At 53.6% G+C, this 22,691-nt stretch overlaps 9 protein-coding genes across 9 annotated transcripts; 5 read left to right on the forward strand and 4 right to left on the reverse strand.

Moving 5' to 3' along the window:
• Nucleotides 1-39: 39 nt before the first annotated feature.
• On the reverse strand, nucleotides 40-1,821 carry BU26DRAFT_523779 (LuxS/MPP-like metallohydrolase). The gene is made up of 4 exons (XM_033830133.1): nucleotides 1,526-1,821; nucleotides 1,290-1,464; nucleotides 390-1,237; nucleotides 40-333 (listed from the first exon to the last, which is right to left on the reverse strand). Exons 1-4 carry the CDS (start codon nucleotides 1,781-1,783, stop codon nucleotides 238-240), a joined length of 1,377 nt encoding a protein of 458 aa, XP_033678484.1. The 5' UTR covers nucleotides 1,784-1,821; the 3' UTR covers nucleotides 40-237.
• Nucleotides 1,822-1,997: 176 nt separating this feature from the next.
• Nucleotides 1,998-4,530, forward strand: BU26DRAFT_466156 (uncharacterized protein). Its single transcript, XM_033825218.1, has 3 exons — nucleotides 1,998-2,123; nucleotides 2,190-2,246; nucleotides 2,332-4,530. Exons 1-3 carry the CDS (start codon nucleotides 2,097-2,099, stop codon nucleotides 4,324-4,326), a joined length of 2,079 nt encoding a protein of 692 aa, XP_033678485.1. The 5' UTR covers nucleotides 1,998-2,096; the 3' UTR covers nucleotides 4,327-4,530.
• A 1,877-nt stretch (nucleotides 4,531-6,407) lies between these two features.
• BU26DRAFT_118590 (uncharacterized protein) lies at nucleotides 6,408-9,051 on the reverse strand. The gene is made up of 3 exons (XM_033819487.1): nucleotides 8,810-9,051; nucleotides 6,989-8,702; nucleotides 6,408-6,919 (listed from the first exon to the last, which is right to left on the reverse strand). The coding sequence occupies exons 1-3, from the start codon at nucleotides 8,968-8,970 to the stop codon at nucleotides 6,491-6,493; spliced, it is 2,304 nt and encodes a 767-aa protein (XP_033678486.1). The 5' UTR covers nucleotides 8,971-9,051; the 3' UTR covers nucleotides 6,408-6,490.
• Nucleotides 9,052-9,501: 450 nt separating this feature from the next.
• Nucleotides 9,502-11,188, forward strand: BU26DRAFT_523782 (acyl-CoA dehydrogenase NM domain-like protein). The gene is made up of 2 exons (XM_033830134.1): nucleotides 9,502-10,499; nucleotides 10,557-11,188. The coding sequence occupies exons 1-2, from the start codon at nucleotides 9,772-9,774 to the stop codon at nucleotides 11,161-11,163; spliced, it is 1,335 nt and encodes a 444-aa protein (XP_033678487.1). The 5' UTR covers nucleotides 9,502-9,771; the 3' UTR covers nucleotides 11,164-11,188.
• A 634-nt stretch (nucleotides 11,189-11,822) lies between these two features.
• On the forward strand, nucleotides 11,823-13,382 carry BU26DRAFT_118617 (uncharacterized protein). Its single transcript, XM_033819488.1, has 3 exons — nucleotides 11,823-12,648; nucleotides 12,824-13,156; nucleotides 13,219-13,382. Exons 1-2 carry the CDS (start codon nucleotides 11,908-11,910, stop codon nucleotides 13,040-13,042), a joined length of 960 nt encoding a protein of 319 aa, XP_033678488.1. The 5' UTR covers nucleotides 11,823-11,907; the 3' UTR covers nucleotides 13,043-13,156; nucleotides 13,219-13,382.
• A 277-nt stretch (nucleotides 13,383-13,659) lies between these two features.
• Nucleotides 13,660-14,181, reverse strand: BU26DRAFT_554967 (uncharacterized protein; the record flags this gene model as incomplete). Its single annotated transcript, XM_033832295.1, has 1 exon — nucleotides 13,660-14,181. The coding sequence occupies one exon, from the start codon at nucleotides 14,179-14,181 to the stop codon at nucleotides 13,660-13,662; it is 522 nt and encodes a 173-aa protein (XP_033678489.1).
• A 110-nt stretch (nucleotides 14,182-14,291) lies between these two features.
• BU26DRAFT_493470 (NAD(P)-binding protein) lies at nucleotides 14,292-15,855 on the reverse strand. The gene is made up of 2 exons (XM_033826152.1): nucleotides 15,314-15,855; nucleotides 14,292-15,259 (listed from the first exon to the last, which is right to left on the reverse strand). Exons 1-2 carry the CDS (start codon nucleotides 15,569-15,571, stop codon nucleotides 14,597-14,599), a joined length of 921 nt encoding a protein of 306 aa, XP_033678490.1. The 5' UTR covers nucleotides 15,572-15,855; the 3' UTR covers nucleotides 14,292-14,596.
• A 330-nt stretch (nucleotides 15,856-16,185) lies between these two features.
• On the forward strand, nucleotides 16,186-17,500 carry BU26DRAFT_437364 (uncharacterized protein; the record flags this gene model as incomplete). The annotated part of the gene is made up of 2 exons (XM_033824232.1): nucleotides 16,186-16,595; nucleotides 16,642-17,500. The coding sequence occupies 2 exons, from the start codon at nucleotides 16,186-16,188 to the stop codon at nucleotides 17,498-17,500; spliced, it is 1,269 nt and encodes a 422-aa protein (XP_033678491.1).
• Nucleotides 17,501-21,545: 4,045 nt separating this feature from the next.
• BU26DRAFT_581694 (alpha/beta-hydrolase) lies at nucleotides 21,546-22,598 on the forward strand (the record flags this gene model as incomplete). Its single annotated transcript, XM_033834501.1, has 1 exon — nucleotides 21,546-22,598. One exon carries the CDS (start codon nucleotides 21,546-21,548, stop codon nucleotides 22,596-22,598), a length of 1,053 nt encoding a protein of 350 aa, XP_033678492.1.
• Nucleotides 22,599-22,691: the final 93 nt, after the last annotated feature.

Below are 22,691 nucleotides of genomic sequence, written 5' to 3' on the forward strand. Positions count from 1 at the left end.
AGCAAAATTCGAATCTGCGTGAATCCTCTAACCGTGAAGGCTTCATCAAGGATATAAGTATTGACAGGATACCTTCCGCAGCTTGACGCGATTCTCACGCGCAGTCACAATGAAAGAGTAACAAATGAAAAATCCTCATAATAAACACTTCTATCTGGGACTAATCACAGGTAATGGTACACAAAGCCCCAAGTCAAACGATGTTTCCACCTCAGCGCTACTCCAGATATATTGTATTTACACCTTGAGGCCCAGGTCCTCAGCATACGGCAGCGCGAAGAGATCACCCACCGCTGATACTGACGCCTTGTTCTCGAGTAATGACTTGGCGGCCTAGAAGATCAAATCAGCATTTGGTTTATAAGTGTTGACTGCGGAATTTGACTTACCGACTTGACAGCCTCGTCTGTGACGCCGTCGATGGCTTTGGCAACCTCGTCGATCTGGTACGCCTGGGAGTTCGAAACGAGGCCGTCTCCTGTGAGCAACAGACCAGCCTTGACGTCCTGGCCATACTCGAGCTCCTTGAACTTGGCATTTGCCTTGGCCTTCGCAATATCCTCCTTAGCGATGTCGCCTCCCGCAATCTTTTTCAGGATCTCGACGGTCGTGTACGCTGTCTTGGCGACGTTCTCAGCAGCGCCGGTGATGGTGGTGTACAGCAGGCCGGCGTCCGAGTAGATGGCGCTCGTTGTTTTGACCTTGGTCCCGGGCGATGCCTTGGCATTGCCGAGGAGCGAGAAACCGGATGACCATTTGATGCTGGACTGACCGCCAAGGAGAGATCCGAGGACAGCGATTTCAGGCTTGTAGAATTTACCGGTAAAGGAGCTTGAGCCGGGGAAAGCAATAACCATAGCGTTGGCGCTATCGTGAGCAATGCGCTCCTCGCCTCCGTAGTACTTGGTCTGTTCAGTGCCAGCCGTGTTCTCCGGGGCTGTGGCAGGCACATCGTCGAAAAACTCATTCACCCATTTCGAAAGGTCGCTGTGCTCGGCTCCATTGGCGACAATGGCGAAATTTGGCTTGGCGTAGGCGACCTTGGAGAACCACTCGATGGTGGACGGTTCGAGGTACTTGGTGTAAGGCGTCGTCGATGCGGAAGCTGTGGGGGTACCCAGACCGCGGTGGAAAGCAAGGCTGTGGGCTGAGTTGATAGCCATGTCGAGAGGGTTGGCGAGGAACCGCTTGTGGGCAAAGTGGATGAGGGGGAGAACTTCCTCATGGTATACATGCGCTAGATTCTGTCAACGACAGCCCTCCATCTCAATTGCATTCCGGAAGCATACGAGAGTACTTGGTAGAGCTGGCTACCTCGGCGAGGAGCTCGACGAAGTAGGGCAGGTCATCGCGGAGGAACTTGGTTTCGAGGACGAGGTTCTCGCGGGTGTGGTACGGGTTCAATTCGGCTCCGAGGAGCTCGGATTCTCGAATAATGCGCAACGTCGACCTTCGATCGGTGCTCTGCAGCGCAATTGGCCGTCAGCGAAGCTCCGCATAGTGTCTGCTGTGCTCAATGGCGTACCCGGAATGCATAGTTCATCACACCCTCCGTCAGGCCGGGCAGCGGCTGGTACCTCGTCCCCGCCTTCGATACGAGCGCGAGAGTCGTGGTCGGGCCGGCAAAGTCTCTGCTGGCGAACTTGACGCCGTTGGCCTCGCCCGACTGATACTGGAAGGATCCTGAGGCCGGAGCAGCGAGGCCTCGGCGCTGGGCCGGGCGGACGGCCTGCTGGCGGGCAGCTCGCTGGGCGCCCCGGCAGGCTGTCGTGCGGGAGAACATGGTGAAGCGGGCGCCGGGCTGCGGGGCGGGATGTGGTGGGGAAGGGGCAATGGATGGGAGGTGCTGTCGGTGCTGTCGTGAGCTAAAAGTTGCCCTTGATGCCGGCAAGACGGTGGTGCTTGGCGCAGGCGCCGCGCTAAACCGCGCTGGTCACCCTTCACATTCCCCGCCATAGATTTTGCTCGTGCAATAGGAACAGCTCCCACCCGACCTGCACTCGAGCTCGCCTCGACACCCGCGCTCCAACTTTTCCCAATGCCTCCACGGTAGCACTGTCGACACCTAGATATCTGGCAAATATCTAGGCGCAACCATGTCTTATTCCCAGCGCGAGACTCCGGTAAGCATTGCGCGCCGCACCCGCAGCTCTCTTCTGGCCACATGAATCATAACCAACCAACTGCAGATTCTGGCAGAGCTCTGCACCTTCCTCGTCGAGCATGTCTACGGCGAACTTGCGGCGGTAGGTCTTCCTGAGCCGGCGGATTCCTGGGGCTCATTTTTGGCTCCGGGTTCCGCTGCCTAGTTCATCTTTCTGATCCTCGCAGCGTGTCTTCTCCGTGCTCGCGCGATTCGGCCGGCAACGCCTCGGCGACCTCTCCCGCGCCTCCTACCTGAACGGCCGGCAGCTCAAGTACGGCCTCGTTATCCTCATCCAGCAGCACCTCGTCTTTCACTCTCCCGCCGATGCAAAGTACATGTTCTACGAGATCGACTGGCAACACTCCTATGCCTTGGTCCGCTGTGGGAAGATCGCGAAACTTGTCGAAGACCGCTTTGGCAAAAAGGCCGCCAACGTCGTATCAAATCTGTTGACGCTGGGGCACACGCGCATCGCTGACCTGAAGGAGGCATACTTTCCTTCGCACACCGACAGCGATGACGAGTCAGACGATGGCATAGTGAACGGCGTCGGGTTGAGAAAGGGAAAAGCGAACGGCACCCGCCTAAACGGCGCGGTCGAAAAAATCAATGGCACTGCCAACGGGAAACCTACGGACGATGAAGACGCGAAACCCGCCACCGAGACCCTTGCCAACGGCGTCAATACCTCGAAAGCCACCTCAAACCCGGTCAAGGTGAACGGTGTCTCGAAGGAAACAACCGATCGAGACACAACAGACGGGAGCGAGGAACTAGATGATGGTTCTATCGGATCTGCAGAGGAGCTGCATGCCACAATCCAGCTGCTGATGGAACGTGGGTGGGTGATGAAGGTCGAGGACGCGCAGTATCTTTCGCCTGGAGATCTCCATGACATTGCGCGACGACAGGCCGCCGACGAGATTTTCGGCGGTATCATTCCCACGGGCACAAAAGACAAGGACAAACTCGCAGCAGGCACCCAGCAGCACAAACGACGGATTCGCGATGCTTGGTTAGAGGTCCCACAAGCATGCACACGGAAACGGAAGGCCGCCGACACGGATTATGGGGCCTCGAATAAACGCGTCAAGGTGAATGGTGGATATGGAGTTAGCGGTGCCACCAGCGGCAACAATGAGGACGACCTTGTCGTCCGTGTTAACCCTGAGAAAATTGCTGTTGCAATGCGCACCGAGCAGCTAGTCCACCTTGTCGAGCAACGGCTCGGCTATACTACAGCACGCATCTATCAGATCATGCTACGGATGCTCGAATCCAACCTCGCGCGCTGCTACGAAGAGTACCCAGATCCTCCCCTTGCTGATCCGGAGAAAGCCCCGGATAACGGCATTGACCCGCGCCTTCTTGTCACCACGCGCGATGTTGCGAAGCAGACCAAGGATCTCGACATTTGTGAAGGGCTAGACCCGCATGCCATTGCCCAGATCACGAAGAGGACGCACGTTGAAAAACGAACAAACGTCCTGTCCCAGCCTATCGACCCATCTACGCTGAGCCACGATGAGCGCGTCAGAATAGTCCACAAACACATCTCGCTGCTTTCCGAGGACCCGTTTCACTTCGTCACCTGGCACACGCGCGCCGGCTACTCGCAATGGCGGATTGAATTCGACGAGATCATGAAAGGGCTCATTCAGCACGAGATCGAGAACACAATAGCATCCCGAAAAGGTGCTTTGGGCGTCAAGTTGATCCGAGCACTGAGGAAGAAGGGCAAGTTAGATGAGCGACAAACGTGCAACACTATGATGATGTCCGCCAACGACATCCGCGGCATCGTCAACGACCTCACGGTCCAAGGCTTTGTCCAGACGCAAGAGATTCCAAGAGTGGAGAGGCGAGAAGCCAAGCACTCCATCCACCTCATCTGGTACGACCGGCAGCGCGCCCGCGAGAAGCTTCTCCACGACACATACAAAGGCATGGTCCGCATCATGCAGCGTATCGCTTTCGAGCGGGAAAAGGTGCAACCACTGCTCGCCAAAGCGGAACGGTCGGACGTGGTCGGCAACGAAGCGAAGTATCTCAGCAAAGGCGAACTAGAGGCGCTGAAAAAGTGGAAAGAGGTGGAGGAGAAGCTGCTTTTGCAGCTATTCAGGGAGGACGATTTGGTGGCTACACTGCGCGATTTCATTGGACCTTTAGTCTCGGTCTAAATTCTGCATGTGCATTGATATTTATGGGTAAGGTGGCGCGGACTGGGAGCCTTTTTCCCCTTTGATTATTACAAAAGCATGGGTAGGGACGAGATACCCCCGCGCACGGAACGGAGTTCGAGCTCTGTATACTGCTGCATTTACAGGAGCACTGCGCGATTTGAATACTACTCATAGGACATGCAATTTCACACCACGTACGAGAGTATATTAAGCTTGCTTATGTATTCTTCAAGAGAGACTCTGTCCCCCAAAGTCAAAAACAAGTTGGCCCCTTGTGTGCAGTACCGATCTCAGCTGCTTTCCATGATATCCAGGCCGAGGCTGGGGCAAATCATTAGCGGAGAGGGGGAAATAGGTAGACCAGAGATAAAATACTTTGCTCGTGCGTTTTGCCTTTGCTACTTACTTGAGACATTTGCACTGGGACTCGTGTTGGCCGCAGGTACCGCAGTGGGTGCCGGACTCGAGCTCGAGGACGAGCGCGTAGCACATAGTTGGTTGGGTAGAAGAGAGCAAGGTGTGCGGATTGCAAGGATAGATAGGGAGTTAGTTGTTGGAAGATGTGCGTGATGACGACTAAACAGCGAGTGGCTTTTTGGGAAGAGTGATGAAAGACCACAGAGAGCAGGGAAGAGTGGTGGTTTTATATACGTACGCCTGCCCGCCCGCTTGCTTCTCGACGTGCTGGATGGCGCCCCGCGCTCTTCCTGATGATGGGAGGGGATGCGTTGGTTGGTTGGGGGATGGTTGGCTGGAGGTTGATATGGATTATCTCACGCCCTTCTGCGCGGCTGGGCGAGTCAGCGCAGGGAGTTGGTTCTTCGTGGATGCTTTGGGATGGCGCTGCGCAACTCGTGCATGCAGTTTACACCGATTACCGCGAAGCAATGACTTGCTTGAGATTAGACACGGGGTGGATTGGGTAGGTTGTGCGACTGCTTCAGCCTTGGGTATGTGGGAGAGGGGGATTGGACAGCCTTGCGGGGCGATAGAATGGTGCAGTGATCGGTGAGGAGGGAGGGAGGGAGATTGGTTGGGGGATGGGATGGGATGGGATAGGATGGTGTGGTCGAATCGAGTCGAGTCGAGTCGTGTCGAAAGGGTGGTGTGAGAGGTGGGGGTGTTGGCGGGTTGAGAGGCCTTATGGTACACATGCATCATGCATGCTGTTTTGGTTGCGGATTCGTCGGCGAGGGAGTAGACAAGAAGGCGATTGGTTAGTGGCACTTGACGATGCGGTAGGCGTGTAGTTATGCTAGGAGTTTCACGGAGCACTAAATCTACTAAGCTCACGTCGACGATATCTCTATGCCCATCTACCACCCTCTTTTCAATCTCGCGTCTATCTCGCTCTACTCTGCCCTTAAATGCTCTTCTGTAGTCCAGCCATACCAACCTTTCCACACAGTCCACTTCACCAGTCCTCGGCATACCCTTCGTCAATCGGTGCATTGCCTTGCACGCAGGCCGGGCACTGCGGGCCCGGTCGTCGCCTTCAATTCGCATGTGACGTGCCTCGATGCAGATACCCCATGTAGGCATCGGCATGCACCTGAGGAGGTTTGGGTTCGGGCTGCAGTAGTTGCAGGATAAGAGGAGGTTTGCAGACATTGGACGTCGCAGATTGTGCTCGTCAACCCACGTTTACGCGTGCGAGTGATGTTCGTGCCATGTTGTAAGATCTTGGCAGGAGCATGGTAATCAATGTAGTCTTAAGAACGTTCCAGACTTGCGAAAGGATCCAGGAACGGGGCCTGTATGCAAGATAGAGATCGAAGGAGAGTTGATAGCAGAACGATAAAGGCCATTGATGAGTATTGCCCGCCGAGCGAGAGATGGGGCTCCATCGATGGGTGGGAGATGGAACCAGATGGCTAGCGATGGTTGCGCGCGGGGGGTCTACCACAAGGAAACAGGCTGCGGCGAGGCGTATCTGACTTCATGGTGCCCTTTACTTCCATATCATGTCATGCCGACCTCTGTGATATCGCAATGACCGCCAGCTTCCCCAGAGGCATGGCATCTGGCTAGGTGAGCAGAGTATGGGGTGTTCGTCCGATTGTGTTGTCATTTGTGGGCGATTAGAAGTGCTCTATAGTATGTGTAGTTCTGCGATTGGAGCTTCTTCAAACACTGTGGAATGCCCATTTTGCTCTTGCTGTCAATCAACCGTCCACCTCTGCAACAACTCCTCCACAACTTTGTCATCCGCCTCCTCTGGTTCTTTAGTACTTTTCCGGCTTTTCTTCATCTTTTGTGTGAGGCCGGGCGCCCATTTCGAGAACGGGTTCAGGGTAAGCGAATGCATGCTGCTCTTTGTAACCCGTGCAGGGATAGGCCAATAATCAATATTCAGAGCATCAAGATTTGGAGCTAATGGTTTCGGTCGGAAAGCTGGCTGCTTAGTTGGCTGTTCGGACTTCGGCCGCATCCGCATTTTAACAGTCCAACCTGGGCGTACGACGAACTCCCAAACTCTGGGGAGGACAACTTCACCGTCGGGTGAGAGCAGGTCAAATTGGCCTTGGCTGACGGGCAGCTGGTAACCACCCTCATGCCGGAGGGCATCAATGATCAGAGATTCCATGCCCTAGAACGATTAGCAAGTCAATCTCCGAAGACTGCATGTGTAGTTTTCATATCACGGCAGTAGGCTTACCTTCCATGTCTTGGCCAAATGCCAAGGGAATGAAAATTGCTTTCCGGTAGGGTCACTGAACTTGATAGGGCCGGTACTTTTGCCTAGAGTATCGTCTTCTTGAGCGCCTCCTTTGTAGATCGCCGTCTTTCTTCTTTCCCAAGGTGCTTTCTGGGGGTCCAGTGCTCCCTCCACTGGCGGCAGTCTTACGTCTTCGCGAGTCTCTTCCTCGTGGCCCAAGCGCCGTTGAGAGTACATAGAAGCACGCATCGCTCTTTCTCTGGTTACTGACGTGATCCAGATTAGAATCGCAACTTCCAATTCGCCGAGGACTGTGGGTATGATTTCATTGCGCCACGTGCCCACATACAATAAAGTTAAGTCGTGTCTGTTGACATGATCGAATACTAGACACCGCTGATACGTGTTCAGCTTGCTTAACCATTCCAAAGGGCTACTCTGTTGTGTTTCGTGATCCCCTAATATATCGAGGACTCTAGCTTCAGGAAGTGAAACCTCATGAACATCGAAGACACCGTCGTCACCAAGAGTGAGACCGTCATGAATGCCGATCGTCCAAGCTTGAAGCACCCCTCCTGCATCTTCTGCATCGTTATTGAAAGTTCCCGCGATCGGTTCAATTGTTTCGTTTGTATCTCTCTTCTCCGGAGCTTCGTTCCTAGACGATCGCTGTGAGTCGGATGTTTTCCAGTTCGAAGCGGCGGATGGTTCATCCCATACGGCAGACGAGACAGACCGATGACCATCACGGGGCAAAGCAGTCTGTGACAATCTTTCTGCAGGGGGCGTCGACTCGGCTGGGCGTGCATCTCGAGCGGTGAAGGCAATGGCATTGGTGGAATCTCCTTCGCGTAAGGTATTGGTTGCTGCGGTGTCCGCAACTGACTGACGGCCTTCCACTTGGTCTACATTCTCGGATTCCGCTGGCTTTGCTTCTGGACCTGGTGATCGGGGCGGGCAATCCGTGGTTATGAGGCCCTCGGGGCTGTCGTCGGTAGACATGTCGGCCTGCGGAGTATCTGTTGGTGGGCTGCTCAGAGCGCCGACCCTCGTTCCACCCGTGGTAGTTTGATTTTGAGGAGCCGAATCAGAGTTTGCAGCCGTAGATTGATCTTGTCGCAGCTCGTCCGGGGTCGATTGAGGAGGCTCCACTTCTGTAGGACTTGCAGTAAAGCCTCCGCGATTCCTAATTTCTGGCTTCCTCTGGGTTTCTTTCTTTTGAAAGCGAAATTTTTGAAACAGCCCTTTGACGTTCTTATTACTGCCCTCCTCCATCTGTTTATCGACGGCCCTGACTGCGAGTGTTCCTGCTCTGTGGAGTCTCTTGATCTTAGCCTTCATCTCAGTAATCTCTTGCTCGTCCATCTGCCGCTCAGGTTCTCCTTTCAAGCCAATCTTTAAATAAGCAATGAAGGCCATCAACATGAGGTTAATTTTCGATACCTGGAGTTCGTTTCGCATCTCCTGGAAGTGGGGCTGCAGGAATGGCCATCTTGCTTTCTCAGAGCGCGAAAGTTCGATTGTGGCGTTTCCGCGATCAGAAAGGCCTCCAATCTGCTTCGTCGCTCGCTCAAGGTCCGTATTAATCGATTGAAAGATGTTATCGCAACGGAGCACGGCCGAGGAAAGGTCGGAGAGCGCGGTGGGGCTGAGAACTGAGGTGTGAGTGCCGTTGGGTCCGGGTTGGGGCGTTACGAGATCGCGAAGTTGGTTCCTTTGTATTAGTCAACGAAAAGGCGTCTCCAAATAGAAGTAGCAAATTGGTCGTGCTGGAAATGAACGGCGACTGGTTCGGTACGCGATGAGGAAAGTGTAACTCACAAGATACCGCAGGTGCTACTAATATCGTCCGCGATACCCCGGACCCTTTCATTTGCTGTGCTCACCGTCTCTGCGAGGGCGAAGAGCGAGATCGCCGTTCTGGCTCCTGCTCCAGTGATGCCCACGATAGACGCGATAATGCTTAGCGGCTCCGCCATCATATACCATGATACAAACTCGAGATTGACTTGCTGAGCTGTAACCGCGTCGAGCGCTCGCAAATGTAAGTGTTAGATATTGAGATGTCGAAGATAGTCGAAGAAGTTCGCTGGGATAAGAGATCACAGTGCTGGATATCACGCCAGATCTTATCACAAATTTCAATCATCGCCAGATTCCTTGGGGCACACCCAGATTTGTGTTGGCTGTAGAGTTAGGGAGGCCGATTGGACAGTGTTTTGTGTCTGTTGGGGAGGCCGAGTGGTGTCTTCTCGTCGGAGCTGACAGCACGCGATGTACCGGTTCGAGATCGAGAGAGCATGTTTGCCTTGGTCCGATTGTGCCTATCTCAAGGCCGCTTGCCTGTAGTGACCTCATGTGGCTTTCAAAACAGACCACAAGTTGCATGTTCAGCTCGTGTGAGGTGGAGCCATCAAAGTGCCTAGGAGGACGGACTATGATAGGTGACGGGACACGGAGGGAGAAGACGAACTGGAGGCGACGGAGCCGTCTACCTTGGGAGTGCTATGCTCGATTGTCAAACTGCGGCTCTGAGCATAGTTGATGATGCCGAGGCCTAAATGGCTTGGCGCCAGTCCCCGCAAACTCCGCAAATCTCCAACTCTTTCTCCACGATCAAGAGGCGGCGAGTCATCGTCATGATCGAGCCGAAGTTTGGGTACATACCCCCATTAGGCGATCTTTCTCGCCAATTCTCGAAAGATTTCGCAATCGGCTGAGGGCCATCCTCAATTGAACCTACTGTTTCTCCTCGCGGTCGACGTCCGCGTACACGTCTCGACATGTCGCAGACTATGAATTTCTCAGTCCCGGCAGACCTCCAGCAGTACCTCAAAGACCTCGATGTCTTCATCGAAGAGAAGATCGTCCCACTTCAGAACATGGACGACAACAACCGCTTTTTCGACCACCGCCGCGAACATGCACGCACCGACTGGGACAACGGCGGCCTACCTCGCAAAGAATGGGAAGACCTCCTCCACGAATCGAAACGGCTCGCCGACGAAGCTGGCTTCTACCGGCTGTCGCTTCCAAAACAATACGGCGGGCGGAGTAGCGAAGATGGCCGAGGGAGCAATCTGTGGATGGCGGTTATAAGGGAACACCTTGCGAGCAAAGGATTGGGTCTGTTCAACGACTTGCAGAATGAACATTCCATGGTCGGCAACTTCCCGGACGTAGTCATGCTGATGAACTACGGGAACGAGCAGCAGAAGGCGGAATTGATACAGGGACGGTTGGCTGGAAAAGTTCGGATAACGTTTGGGTTGACAGAACCTGGTCATGGGTCGGATGCGACGCATATGGCGACAAGAGGACGCTCGGAAAGGAGGAATGGTGTCGATGGGTGGCTGCTGAATGGGTACAAGAAATGGCAGACCGGAATGCATGCAGCCACGCACTGCTTCATTTTCGCTAGAACGCAAGGCAAGGATGGCGAGGCGAAGGGAATCTCGTGCTTCGTCGTCCCTCGGAACACTCCAGGTCTCGTCGCAGAGTCGTACGAATGGTATGACCAAGCCCCAGGCTTGCCCTTCATTTGAAGTAACTGCTAATGATAGAACAGGACCCTCAATATGCCTACGGATCACGCTACAGTCTCTATAAAGGACGTCTGGGTTCCCAATAGCGCTATCATCGGGCCGGTCCACAATGGCTTAGGCGTTGCTCAAGCCTTCGTCCACGAAAACCGCATTCGGCAGGCGGCCTCGTCCCTGGGCGCCGCCGTATACTGTGTCAAACAATCCGTCGAATATGCGAATGATCGCGCTCCCTTTGGAACTCCCCTCTCGCACAACCAAGGCATCCAGTTTCCGCTCGTAGAACTCGCAACGCAATGCGAGATGCTGAGGCAGCTCATACGGAAGACGGCCGTCGAGATGGACTCTATGCCGCACGTGGAGGTCGAGAAGAGGATTGGCGATAAGGTCTCTATGTGCAATTACTGGGCGAACAGGCTGTGCTGTGAAGCTGCCGACCGAGCTATCCAGGTGCACGGGGGTAATGGTTATTCGAGGCATTACCCTTTCGAGCACATATGGAGACACCATAGGAGGTATAGGATTACTGAAGGTAGCGAGGAGATCCAGATGCGCAGGGTTGCCGCGTACCTGTTCGGATTTGGGGGCAGGAAGAGCTTAACGGATGCCACTGTGAAGGAGTCGAAGCTATAAACGCCGAGTTATGCATGAACCGATCATTTCTTCTGTATTTGACCTGAGACGCGTGTGATGAATGATCATTGTTGAGGAGTGCCTCGATGTCGAAAGCCCGCATCCCCTTTCAGTCGCCCGCTAGGACCTCATGATCCAGTGACCAGTTGCCGGAGAAGTCTATTGAGGCCCGGCATCGCATCTCTTTCCATAACGACAGGTAGCAGGACGACAACAAGTAGAAAACATATGAGAAATGCTGCCACCCAAAGGAGCGTTGTTCGATAGTCCAGCCGTTCGGGCCCGCGGGGTGGAAGTGGAGGCAGCGGCTTGCCAGCAGGGTTCTTCAATGCCGCCACGTCTGATATTCCAGAGTGCGGAATTCGGGGTAAAGGTTTGGTATCCTTGAATGGGACGACTGGCCGTCCGTCCGGTGACGCCTGGTTGTCTGGTTTCGGTGTAACTGGGGGCCCATGCTTGTTTGGACGTGTGCGAAAGCGTACGTTATGTGTGTCCTGAAAGCTGCTTGACATAGTTGAGGAATGTGTCTCTACAAAAGCGAGGATGGAGGTGGAAGTCGATGGTTGGGTTGGAAGGCTAGCGGAAGGCGCTTTACCACAATAGGTTAGACTAGGTACTAGACAGAAAGACTCATCACCTCACCAACACTCATCTCGAACCGTATACCAACTCTTCGTCCCATTCTTCCTATGCGTTATTTACTTGTGTGCGGATAGGCGCTGGTCCGTCCCGTCATCGGCGCCCATGCCGAGCTCTATGAGCAAGCGCGAAGAACGGCGGTACGAGCTGCAAACGCGCCGATGGATAGCGATTCCGGACAATACCTATCCTTACGAATACGTTCCGTTTCCGCAATCACACCAGGACTTAGAACCCGTAATACAAGCCGAGAAGTTCCTCCCATGGCCGACTGAACCAGCACATGATCCTTGCCGGGCTTGGCATCCTGAAGACGTTTGGGAGATTGGGGCTCTGCGGAAAGCTATCTTCAACGAGCTACAATCAGTGTCGGAAACAAACCATCGGACGGAGGATTGCCTAACTCACATCCTACATTGCTGGAACGCGAATCTGAAGAGATATGATTCCACCGGCCCCTCGTTTCTGATACACTTTCTCAAGCTGCGGTACGAAACGGGGCTCAACTTCTGGTGCTTAGCGCGCGACGATGCGCGGCAGGTCGATGTGCTAGCGAAGGCTTGCGAGAGAACGCATGTCTTCAGCCTATTTCTGGCTCGGTTTCACCGCACTGCGCACGGCTCGTACGGAATGCTTTCGACAGCGTCTGGACATGATCATTGTATGATGCGCGTTGATGGGACGGCGTGCTGGTTGGAAGACACCATGCATGCTGGGGGAAAGGAAGTCAGGATTCGACCATCGGTAACGGAACTTGATCTGCTAGATGAGTACTACTTCGAGGATGAAGAGGCCGATACGCTCGATGCCGCAAATGGCCGCGGCTCAGAATTTTGGGAAAGAGCGGTGAGTAAGCGCCTCTTCGCCGATACATGCGCGAACATGGCAATACGTATCAACAAAGGTCTCGATTCAAAGGGACACTCCATCGAAGGCCTCCGAGAGTAGCTTTCCAGGGCCAGGATCCAATACATGCTGGAATGTGTATCGCACCGTATCTTCCAAGGCTAACACAGAATAGGTTGCGATCATTGCCCCTAATCTCTTCACCGACGAATTCTTCGGTTACGAGGACGTGCCGGTCGACGAAGAGGATGAAGCTTCTGTAGATTGGGCGTCTGATGCAGAGGCCGACGAAGACATCGAGCCTGTGGACAAAGAAGAGCGAATGGAGAGATTTCATGAAAGTGAAAGAGAGGAGACGTCGCACGGATTCGAGGAACAATTGCAGGGCGATTAGTTCTACAAAGCACTACAGGAACTGGAAGAAGCCCGGCTTCCATGGAGAATCTGAGAAGCCGAGACCTGGAGGCGCGACACATGCATCAAAAGGCAGATGAACACCTAAGTGACGGTACGTCTTAACCTAATATATACCTGATCTCTTAGTTCTGATCCTGTTCGAGCAATATACAGGTCTATAGAAGGCTAAATAATCACTCATGTAGTTTTTGGCCCAATAGTCCACCTCTTGCTCCCGTCTTCAAGCGACAATTTCCGCCCCAAACCTAGCCGTACCGCATTCTCCAGTGCCTCTCTCACCTCTTCATCTTCAAGTACCGCAGCTGCAAGCCTCAGCCTGACAGGCGCTCGATCTCTATTACACCTCCTCGAGAACACCGCCAGAGCATCCATGATCTCCTCCACAATCTCCACACTCGCTTCAGCGAGCAGAGGCTCGGAAAGCTCCACCGAACTTCTCGGCGAGAAACCAAGGTCTGTCCATGGCGCCAGGGCGAGCCAATTGCAGTCGTCGTTAGGGTCGGAGAAAAAGAGCTTGGACGTGTTGCTGCTGGAGCGTCGTGTCTCCGCCGCGGTGGTACTTGAGCCTCGTCGTCTGCTTACCGAAACTTCGTCCTAGCTTGCTTCACTCTCGCTTTCGCTGCATGCTTCGACGATGACGTCGTCGTCAGAAACGACGAAGCCGTCGTATTCATACTCCTCGTTACCGGGCTCGCACCGGCTGTCGTAGGAGAGGTTTCTGGTGGGGTCGAGGTCGTCGGCGGCGCCCCATTCAACGTTGTCGGCTGAGAGGTCTGCTAGCTCGCCGTATGCCTCTTCTTCCTCGTTGTTTTCCTCGTTAGTAGAGCATGTGGAAGATGCGGAGGCGGAGAAGAAACGGGAGACGTGATGCGAGCTACGTCTTCTCTGCCTGCGCTTTGCTTTGCTGAGACATCGTGTCAGCTGTGTCTCAAGAAGCTCAAGATCCACCTCTGGTAGAATGCTTGAAGATGAGGAGCGTTTCTTCTTCCTTGCGTTTGGGGTCGTGGATGGGGACTGCGTTTTCTGGATGCGAGAGCGTGATTGGAAAGTCGTCTCTTTGCGCTCTCTCCGTGATCGAAGCCTTTTGGAGCGACGGGGAGCATTCGTTTGCGCCATTCTGTTAGAAATTGTGAGATGTCTGTTGATGCAGTGATGCCTTACTCGCTAAGAGATGAGTAGGGACTTGAGGCTAGCAGATGTTGAACAAAGGGACTCACGACAAGATTCTCGAAATAATCCATTGTGCTTCTTGACAAAGAACGGGTCCTAAGGGAGCGATGAGAGCTGAGTTGAAAGAGGGACTAAAGATAGTGTGCCATATAGACTTGAAGTGTGGCGTTCTTCTCTAGCGTTTATCTGTCACGTGCTGGCTATTTTCGGAGCAGACAGCGCGCTTCCATTTGCTGGCTATGTCCAAAGCGGCGGGGCGCGCGGAGGAAGACCGTTAGAAGAAGAAGATAAGCGAACTCCTGGTTATGAGACGAAACAAATTCAACCGCTGCCAAACTTCAAATTCTCCACTATGTAGCGTTCAGCGCGACTTCCATGCGCTCTCCGTCTCAAGCCAGGTCTTAAAGTCCCTCAACTCCGGGTTCAATTTCTTCAAGTGCTGAATATCGGCCCCATAGCCAACATCCCGGAACCACTTGTACATATACCCCAGCTCCTTGACCATCCAGTTGATAAGCGCCGCCACGAAACGATAAGTCGTAGGAATCTTCTCGCCCGTTGTCTGCTCAAAGGTTCTCTTGAACTCGCCGTAAGTCATCTCATCCCCCGCAATCGACAGACTCTGATCCTTATACTCGTCCAGACCGAGGAAGGCCTGAGAAGCGAAGAAACCAATATCGCTTGTCGCAATCAACTGCAGCGTCTGCTCCTTGCGCAGCACCATCTCCCAGCTCGTCGTGAATACCTTCCCAAAGAATCCAGGCACCAGGTTCTCGAAGAAGGCCACGGGCCGTAGGACGGTCCAGTTCATACCGCTGCCTTTAGCCTTGTGGAACAGGTGTTGCTCGATGTTGTGCTTGCTGATAAAGTGGGGAACGTTCGTCGGGTCGGTGTCTGATCTTGATCCTCCCCGGTCGACGGAGGAGTAGACAAAGTGTTTCACGCCGTTGGTGATAGCGGCATCAATGAGAGCCTTGCCTTGGCGTTCTTCGCTCGCGGCATTCTGGCCATTGCCCATCGGCACCTTGAACCGTTAGCGTCAATAGGCCGGTATCATGTGTGCATATGCAATATGTACCTGGACACTGAAGACTCCCCAGATTGGCAACTTGGTAGCATTTTTGGCGGTGCGGAAAGCGTCTTCGATGGCATCAAGGTTGCCAGTGACTAGCTTGATCTTTGGAGATTTCTTGATGAGCTTTTGAGCGGACGGTGACTGCGCGTTGCGAGTAAGAGCGAGTATTTCAAAGGGAGCATTGGCTTTGAGCAATGCGTTGACGACTGAGCCACCTTGTTTGCCGGTAGCGCCAGTGATGAGAACTGCTCTTCCTGCCATGCTGAAAATTGCTGAAGGGGTGGCAATGAATTTATTTGCGTTTTTTGATGGAGTGGGGAATGGCGTTAATAATTGATGGAAATGCAAGGGATGAATGCGGCATTCTAAGATGGCATGTTGACGTATTTATACGGCAAGTCGGACATCCATATTTCCAAGGTCCAGAAACATTCGTCAGTTGCGGATTGTTCGCATTAATCATCGACGGCTGATCGGACACCGCGAAGACCGAGAGGGTGTCTTGGCATGCGGGGAGGGACGTTGCCCGTCTTAGGGGTGAACACTAGCACTATCCATTCTACGATAGTGGTGATGGCGCACGAGCGGAGAAACCCCTACGCAACAGATATCTTAATTTCGTGGAGATGCATCAGCCCCCGAAACTCTATCACGACCGTGAGCACCGGTGAAGCGCAGAGAAGACACCGCTGTTTCGCGTTATCGATAAGGTGCGGCGCATCACGAGGCAGACTGCATCTGTTCAGCCTTGCTGCGGCAGCTTCCTCTCAGCCTAGGCGCTCTCCCTTCAGCTTCTCCGCCTACACGATGCCGCCGTCCTCCTCCTCCACTGCTGCTCCATACGCATCCGCCATCTGTGTCGACGTCTTCCCACCATGGAACCACTCAGTGCTGTGGCCAGCATCATCGCGGTTCTCCAGCTCTCAGCCAAGGTCCTCACGTATTTGAACGACGTGAAAGATGCCCCGAGAGACCGCACACAGTGCGCTGTCGAGATTTTAAACCTTTGCAGCCTGCTTTACAAACTAAGAGATCACGTTGAAAAGGGGGATCCTATGCAGCCATGGTACACAGCCGTCCAAGGCCTTGCAGTCAAGAACGGGCCGCTCGACCAGTTCAAGCAAGCGCTGGAGACGCTGCAGACTAAGATGACAGACGGAGGTCGGCTGAAGAAGGCCGGAGAAGCGCTAGTGTGGAAGTTCAAGAAGGAGGAGGTTGCCAGAATACTCGATCGAATAGAGCGTTTAAAGTCGCTAGTAGAGATCGCATTACAGATGGACCACTTGTAAGCTTCCCTGTTAGTGCCGCAGAAAAACATCGCTTATGCATAGAAGGAAACTCTCCCAAGCTATCAAAGACGACACAAGCTTCGTTCGGACGCAAATACCCATTATCCGGTCTGGAGTAGACGAGATCCGGCAAGATCAAGACTCCGTGAGACACCGCAAGCTTCTGGAATGGATCTCGCCCACAGATTACCCCGCTCAGCAATCCGACATTATAAAGCGTAGACAGGAAGGGACAGGCCAGTGGTTTCTGGACGCGCCTGAGATGACAAGGTGGCTTAGTGAAGCTAGGGGAACCCTCTTCTGCCCAGGGATCCCTGGAGCCGGCAAGACCATGGTAGCGGCCATCGCCATCGATCACCTGTTGAAGTCGGTGCAGGATAACTCACATGGAGTCGCTTACGTGTACTACAACTACAAAGCCCAGGAGGAGCAGGATGCTTCCACTATGCTGGCAGCCATCCTCAAGCAGCTAGTTCAGGCTCAACCGTCGATGCTAGATCCTGTGGAACGGTTGCACAATCGGCATGCCAACCGAGGAACTAGGCCATCGCTTGAGGAGGTGTTTGGCACTCTCCGAGATGTGCTTGCGCGTTATCCTACCGTCCACATTGTAATCGATGCTCTGGATGAGTGTCAAAAGAGCAGTCGCAGCCAGTTTCTGGACAAACTTCGAGATCTACGGACGGGACGAGATATTCGCCTAATGGCAACGTCGCGTATTATACCAGAGATTGTGGATGAATTTAGCGACGCGCTGAGAGTGGAGGTGCAAGCCAGTAAGGACGACGTGAAGCGCTTCGTGGCCGGCCAGACAGACCGACTGCCTAAATGCATTCAGCGCGACCCTGAGCTACAGGGCATGGTGCAAGAAAAGATCGTGGAGGCAGTGGGCGGCATGTAAGTGTTTCGTCGGCTTTGTGGAGCGATACAAATTAACAGGCTTCTAGGTTTCTCCTCGCTCGCCTGCACACGGACTCGCTTTTGGACAAGAGAACACCGAACGACGTCAAGTTGACTTTAAGTAAACTGTCAAGAGGCTCAGCCGCGCTCGAAGATGCCTATGAAGACGCCCTCCAGAGGATCGAAAGCCAGCTAGACGGTGATCACCAACTAGCCAAGAGAGTCCTATCGTGGATTACATTTGCGAAGATGCCGCTTACCACGGCTGAGATATGCTGTGCCTTGGCAGTCAAACCCAACACGGCGGAGATCGACAAGGGCGATATATATGACGCCGAAGACTTGCTGTCCGTGTGCGCCGGCCTTGTCGTTGTCGACCAAGAGAGCGCTATTATCCGTCTGGCGCACTACACTACACAGGAATACTTCGAGCGTATCCTAGATGCATGGCATCCAGGCGCTCAGCTGCATATCGCGTCAGCATGCCTCACCTACCTTTCCTTTAGTGTATTTCGAAGCGGCAGATGCCCCACCGATGAAGAATTCGAAGAGAGGCTCCGGCAAAACGAATTCCTGGACTACGCAGCCAAGCACTGGGGAGAACATGCAAGAGCAGTCGAGGCTGAGGTGTCAAACCTAGCCTGCTCGTTCCTTCTCGACAGTGGTTTGTTTTCCTGTGCTGCACAGGTACTCTCGGTTAGAAGTTACCGATACAAAGACTACAGCAAATTCTTTATTGCTGAAACGTGTTTGCACTATACTGCACAATTTGGGTTATCCCAAATAACTGGACACCTCTTGTCTAGGATTGAAGGAGAATCCGTGTCTGTGGTAAATGCGGCAGATAGTTGGGGTCAAACTCCATTGCTCCTCGCCGTAGAATACGGACATGAAGAGACGGTTGAGCTTCTGCTAGACAAGGGCGCCGACATCAATTCACAGAGCGTAACGGGTGGCATCGCACTCCAGGCGGCTTCAGCTGAAGGCCACGAGCAGCTAGTAAAGCTACTACTCAACAAGGGTGCCAATGTTAACGCGCAATGTGGAAGGTACGGCAGCGCACTTCAGGCAGCTTCAGCTAAAGGCCACGAGCAGCTGGTAAGGCTGCTGCTCGACAATGGCGCCGACGTTAACGCGCAAGGTGGATGGTACGGCAACGCACTGCAGGCGGCTGCAGCGGGGGGTAAAGAGCTGGTAGTAAAGCTGCTGCTTCAGGCTGGTGCCGAGATCAATACAGAGGGCGGACGCTACGGCAATGCATTATTTGCTGCTGTTGCGGAAGGCCACGAAAACACCATTACACTGTTGCTCGAAAAAGGAGCCAACGTGGCTGGCTTTGATGCACGGATGAAAGGCATCATGCATCATGCCGTCGACAACGCCAATTGCAAGTCTTCGTTGGTCGCCCTTTTTCTGGACCGCGGTGCTCCAATGGACACAGTCGACAGTGGCAACATGACTCCGCTGCATTATTGCGTCAAGTTTGGCCACAAAGCCGTAGCGAAATTGCTTCTCGATAGAGGCGTACATATCAATTCCGGAGTTCACCGAAAAGCGTGGATTCCCAAGACTGTATGGGACGGTATCACTGACGTGGAGGTTGCATCGGAGTCCACGCCGCAAGCCACACGCGTTTCAGCTGGTCTCACACCACTGCATTTCGCAGCCTTGACTAGCAACCTTACAATGACTGAATTCCTTCTTGAACATGGTGCTGACCCGAACGCCTTTTCGGACTATGGTGAAAGCCCTCTACACCTTGCATTGCGCACAACGCTCTATGGGACAAATTATCAAGACGATTGGCTTTCACGTTGGTGGAGGGTGGAAGCTCTGTATGATTTTATAGATTTCGATGGGGATGACGACGATACAATCGAAGCCGATATTTCTCAACATCGAATTGCAGTGCTCGACGCGCTACTCTCGGATCCGAGGACCAGTCTCACGGTGAAGGGCTGCGAGGACGAATATCCTCTCCACTGCATCCGGTATAAACGGCCAGAAAGTACGACAGTCATTCAGAAACTAGAATCCAGGGGAGCGGACCTGTTCTGTGTCAATTCAAAGCGACAAACTGCTCTCCATTTGGCCAGTAAAGCCGGCGATCATGAGTCAGTCATTCTCTTGCTCTCCCTAGGATTAGAGGTGACCTTGACGGACGATGAGGGTCTCAATGCACTTCACCACGCTGCTTGGAGTGGCAATCGCGAGACAGTGATCGCCATCCTGGACACTGAAAGGGCAAAAACAGTAAACCTTGTAGCGTCGACGGACAGACGTGGAAGGAACGCACTCCACCACCTGCTGTCTGTGGACTCCTTCCCCCAAGTTGAGACGGTGCAATTGCTACTCAGTCACGGGTTGGAAGGCTCGGAGTTGGATGAATCCGGGGCCTCACCATTAGTAAGCTATCTTCAAAGCTTCAGATTCAGCATTGACGTCGACATCTGCCGGCTACTGCTAGGAATTAAGGGAAACGCATCATTTGTTGATAACGATGGGCAGACCCTCGGGCATCTATGCGCCAGAACGTCACGTTTTGGAGTCCCTGTCCTAAAAGCTCTAAAGGAGCACGGCGTTGACATGACCAAGAGGGATCTAAGGGGAAGAACAATGCTACATCATGCCGCTCTTTGCGGCTCCCTTACCGAGGACTCGCTGGACTTCCTTCTTAATGTCGTCGGCCTTCAGCTGAGTGCAGAAGACTCGTGTGGAAGAACGGCTTTACAGTACGCTACGGAAGAAGCTGCGAAAGTCCGCAGTCAAGATATTTTCGATGGTAATCGTTGGAAATGGACTAAGAATATCTTGCTACGGGCAATGTTCTGCGTCGATCGCATGACTGGGTCGTAACGAATGAGAGACGTATGCCGTACGCCGGTTCCTTCAACCTCTCTTACGCGCATTTTTTTTCATCCTATTTTGAATTTGGCGCATATAGTACGAGTGCGAGAGACGGAATGAAGTAGAAACAGAAACAAGTGAAATGTCTCCTCGTCATCGTTCTTGAGCCCCAGCAGACTTAACGCGTTGCGCCATCTGAGTGACGGCGCGCACGGAAGCATCTCAGAGCCATGAAGACTACTCCGGATCGCCTATGAACAAGCGCCTCTCATAATATCCCAGAATCTATGCGAGTGTCATATGCAACTATGTCATTAAATCTTTGGCGCGCCCGCAGCAAGCAAAAGGCGGAGTGTGGCAAGCCACAGTATATCATGCCAGTATTCAAGAACCGCAACCGGTGGCAGCTCCTGGAGTGGTCTTCTGGAGTGCGTAAGTATTCACCGAGAATGTACTATCCTCAAGAGCCTCTAACTATTCACTGCGGCCCTGCTCCGGGAAAGCTATGAGCCTGGCTTCTAGGTCGGCGTTCAACCTCCACATTTCTAGAACCTGAACTCAAGAATCCCCATCCGCCGATGCGCGTTTTCGCCGGGGTACTCACGCGTCCGCTTCCCGAGCTCGGAACATATCCGGCGGCTGAATCTGGCCCATGTACGATCCTGCGAAGACTTGGCGCTGAGCAACTACATCACTGCTAATATGGGAAAATGTGATTCGCATGCCCGTTTTATGAACCTCATGAACGCGAGCAAAACATTCCGGCAGTGCGCGACCTTGCACATAGCATTGTCTCTCCACATGTATACCCTAACGAGGTATGCCACCCATCCGTGCATTGAAAATGACCCATGTCTTCCAATGGCATATCCCGGTCTTCAAATTCCTGCTTGTCCCCGGACCTCGATGCCCCGACATTCCGAATACGATATGTATGCCCCACGGGGTACGCATATTGCATCCCGAAGGACCGCAGCGCGGGGCCCTATAGGGCTTATACTGCACTCCACCGATCCCGCATTATGACAGACAAATGCTCGGCAGTTGCTTTTACGATCTGCAATCCTAAAGGATGATGCTGACGGAACATGGTATATAACTGATGTCTTCTTTTCTCGCGCCTGTGGCCACGCCTTCAGCGCATTTCCACCTCCGAATTTCGACTCACATCTTCTAGTACCGCATCTAGGACCGCCAAAATGCTGATAGCATTCGCGACACTGTCAGTCTTCGTGCTCGGGAGCGGCGTGGCTGCTGAGGACAGTGCAAGACCGCGATCGCCCATCACGCTCGAGAAGTCGGGAGGCTTCCAGATCGGCGGCAAGATAATCCACAGCCCATTCATGCCGAACCAAACGCTGTCATGCGATCACGGCTACATGGAATACTTCATCCCCTGGCGGCCGCGCAAAACCAGCATCGTCATGTGGCACAGCTCCAGCACGCAGGTGTGGCAGAACCGGTGGGACGGCGGCGAAGGCTACAAAGACATGTTCCTAAGGCGAAACTACCCAGTCTATCTCTGGGACGGACCCCGTGTTGGCAGAGCAAACTGGGCTTGCGAGCCAACGGTGTATTTCCCAACATACCAGGACCAGGCGAACTTTGGGGCGTGGAACTTTGGCCCTAGGTATCCCCAGTTTTGGCCAGACGTGCAGTTCCCGACGCGCAATGAGGCGGCGTGGCAGCAGGCGACAAGCGCGCGATATGTCGAGTATGACACGAAAGAGAATGTGGAGCTGCACTCGGATGCAGCAGCCATCGCCGCGGACTCAGGCCGGGTCGGGAAGGATATCGTGTACCTGACGAACTCGGCCGGCGGCCTGCGAGCCATGATGACAGCCACCAAAGCAAACAGCACCAACATCAAAGGCATCGTCACCTACGAAAGCATCGGCTACGTCTTCCCAGACACTGCCAACATCACCGCCGGGAACGGAGGGTTTGGGCCCTTCGTTGTGCCCCTGGAGCGCTTCAAGAAGCTGGCCAAAGTGACGGCGATCCAGTTCGTATGGGGCGATCATCGCGCGGACAACTATTCCTACGTTGAGCAGTCGAGGCTGGCGGCGAAGCTGATCAATCAGTATGGGGGGAATGCGCAGGTGCTGAAGCTGGGTGATGACGCGGGGTTGAAGGGTAGCACGCATATTCCGTTTGCGGATATGGATAATAGGAAAGTGGCGGGTCTCTTGGATGACTTCTTGGAGGAGAATGAGTTGGATGAGTATGAGGATGGGGATGATTGGAATTGATGCAGGGGAAAAATGACGTATGGGGGATTGCGACGCCTCTTCGTCCCTGGAAGTGGACTTTGTCTCTATCGCTTCCGGATAGAAAAAGCCTTG

Source organism: Trematosphaeria pertusa (genome assembly GCF_010094035.1).
Source record: "Trematosphaeria pertusa strain CBS 122368 unplaced genomic scaffold BU26scaffold_17, whole genome shotgun sequence".
Taxonomy (NCBI): Eukaryota; Fungi; Ascomycota; class Dothideomycetes; order Pleosporales; family Trematosphaeriaceae; genus Trematosphaeria; species Trematosphaeria pertusa.

Excerpts from the sequence above, each read along its gene's own strand:
- BU26DRAFT_523779 (XM_033830133.1), bottom strand. The coding sequence starts at position 1,783 with ATGTTCTCCCGCACGACAGCCTGCCGGGGCGCCCAGCGAGCTGCCCGC. Across the intron at positions 1,465-1,525 it reads TGATGAACTATGCATTCCGG|AGCACCGATCGAAGGTCGAC; the intron begins GTACGCCATTGA and ends ATTGCGCTGCAG. Across the intron at positions 1,238-1,289 it reads CAGCTCTACCAAGTACTCTC|CGCATGTATACCATGAGGAA; the intron begins GTATGCTTCCGG and ends GACAGAATCTAG.
- BU26DRAFT_466156 (XM_033825218.1), top strand. The coding sequence starts at position 2,097 with ATGTCTTATTCCCAGCGCGAGACTCCG. Across the intron at positions 2,124-2,189 it reads ATTCCCAGCGCGAGACTCCG|ATTCTGGCAGAGCTCTGCAC; the intron begins GTAAGCATTGCG and ends AACCAACTGCAG. Across the intron at positions 2,247-2,331 it reads TCTACGGCGAACTTGCGGCG|CGTGTCTTCTCCGTGCTCGC; the intron begins GTAGGTCTTCCT and ends TGATCCTCGCAG.
- BU26DRAFT_118590 (XM_033819487.1), bottom strand. The coding sequence starts at position 8,970 with ATGATGGCGGAGCCGCTAAGCATTATCGCGTCTATCGTGGGCATCACT. Across the intron at positions 8,703-8,809 it reads AGTAGCACCTGCGGTATCTT|GAACCAACTTCGCGATCTCG; the intron begins GTGAGTTACACT and ends ACTAATACAAAG. Across the intron at positions 6,920-6,988 it reads ATTTGGCCAAGACATGGAAG|GGCATGGAATCTCTGATCAT; the intron begins GTAAGCCTACTG and ends TAATCGTTCTAG.
- BU26DRAFT_523782 (XM_033830134.1), top strand. The coding sequence starts at position 9,772 with ATGTCGCAGACTATGAATTTCTCAGTCCCGGCAGACCTCCAGCAGTAC. Across the intron at positions 10,500-10,556 it reads GTCGCAGAGTCGTACGAATG|GACCCTCAATATGCCTACGG; the intron begins GTATGACCAAGC and ends ATGATAGAACAG.
- BU26DRAFT_118617 (XM_033819488.1), top strand. The coding sequence starts at position 11,908 with ATGCCGAGCTCTATGAGCAAGCGCGAAGAACGGCGGTACGAGCTGCAA. Across the intron at positions 12,649-12,823 it reads CAGAATTTTGGGAAAGAGCG|GTTGCGATCATTGCCCCTAA; the intron begins GTGAGTAAGCGC and ends AACACAGAATAG.
- BU26DRAFT_493470 (XM_033826152.1), bottom strand. The coding sequence starts at position 15,571 with ATGGCAGGAAGAGCAGTTCTCATCACTGGCGCTACCGGCAAACAAGGT. Across the intron at positions 15,260-15,313 it reads GGGGAGTCTTCAGTGTCCAG|GTGCCGATGGGCAATGGCCA; the intron begins GTACATATTGCA and ends TAACGGTTCAAG.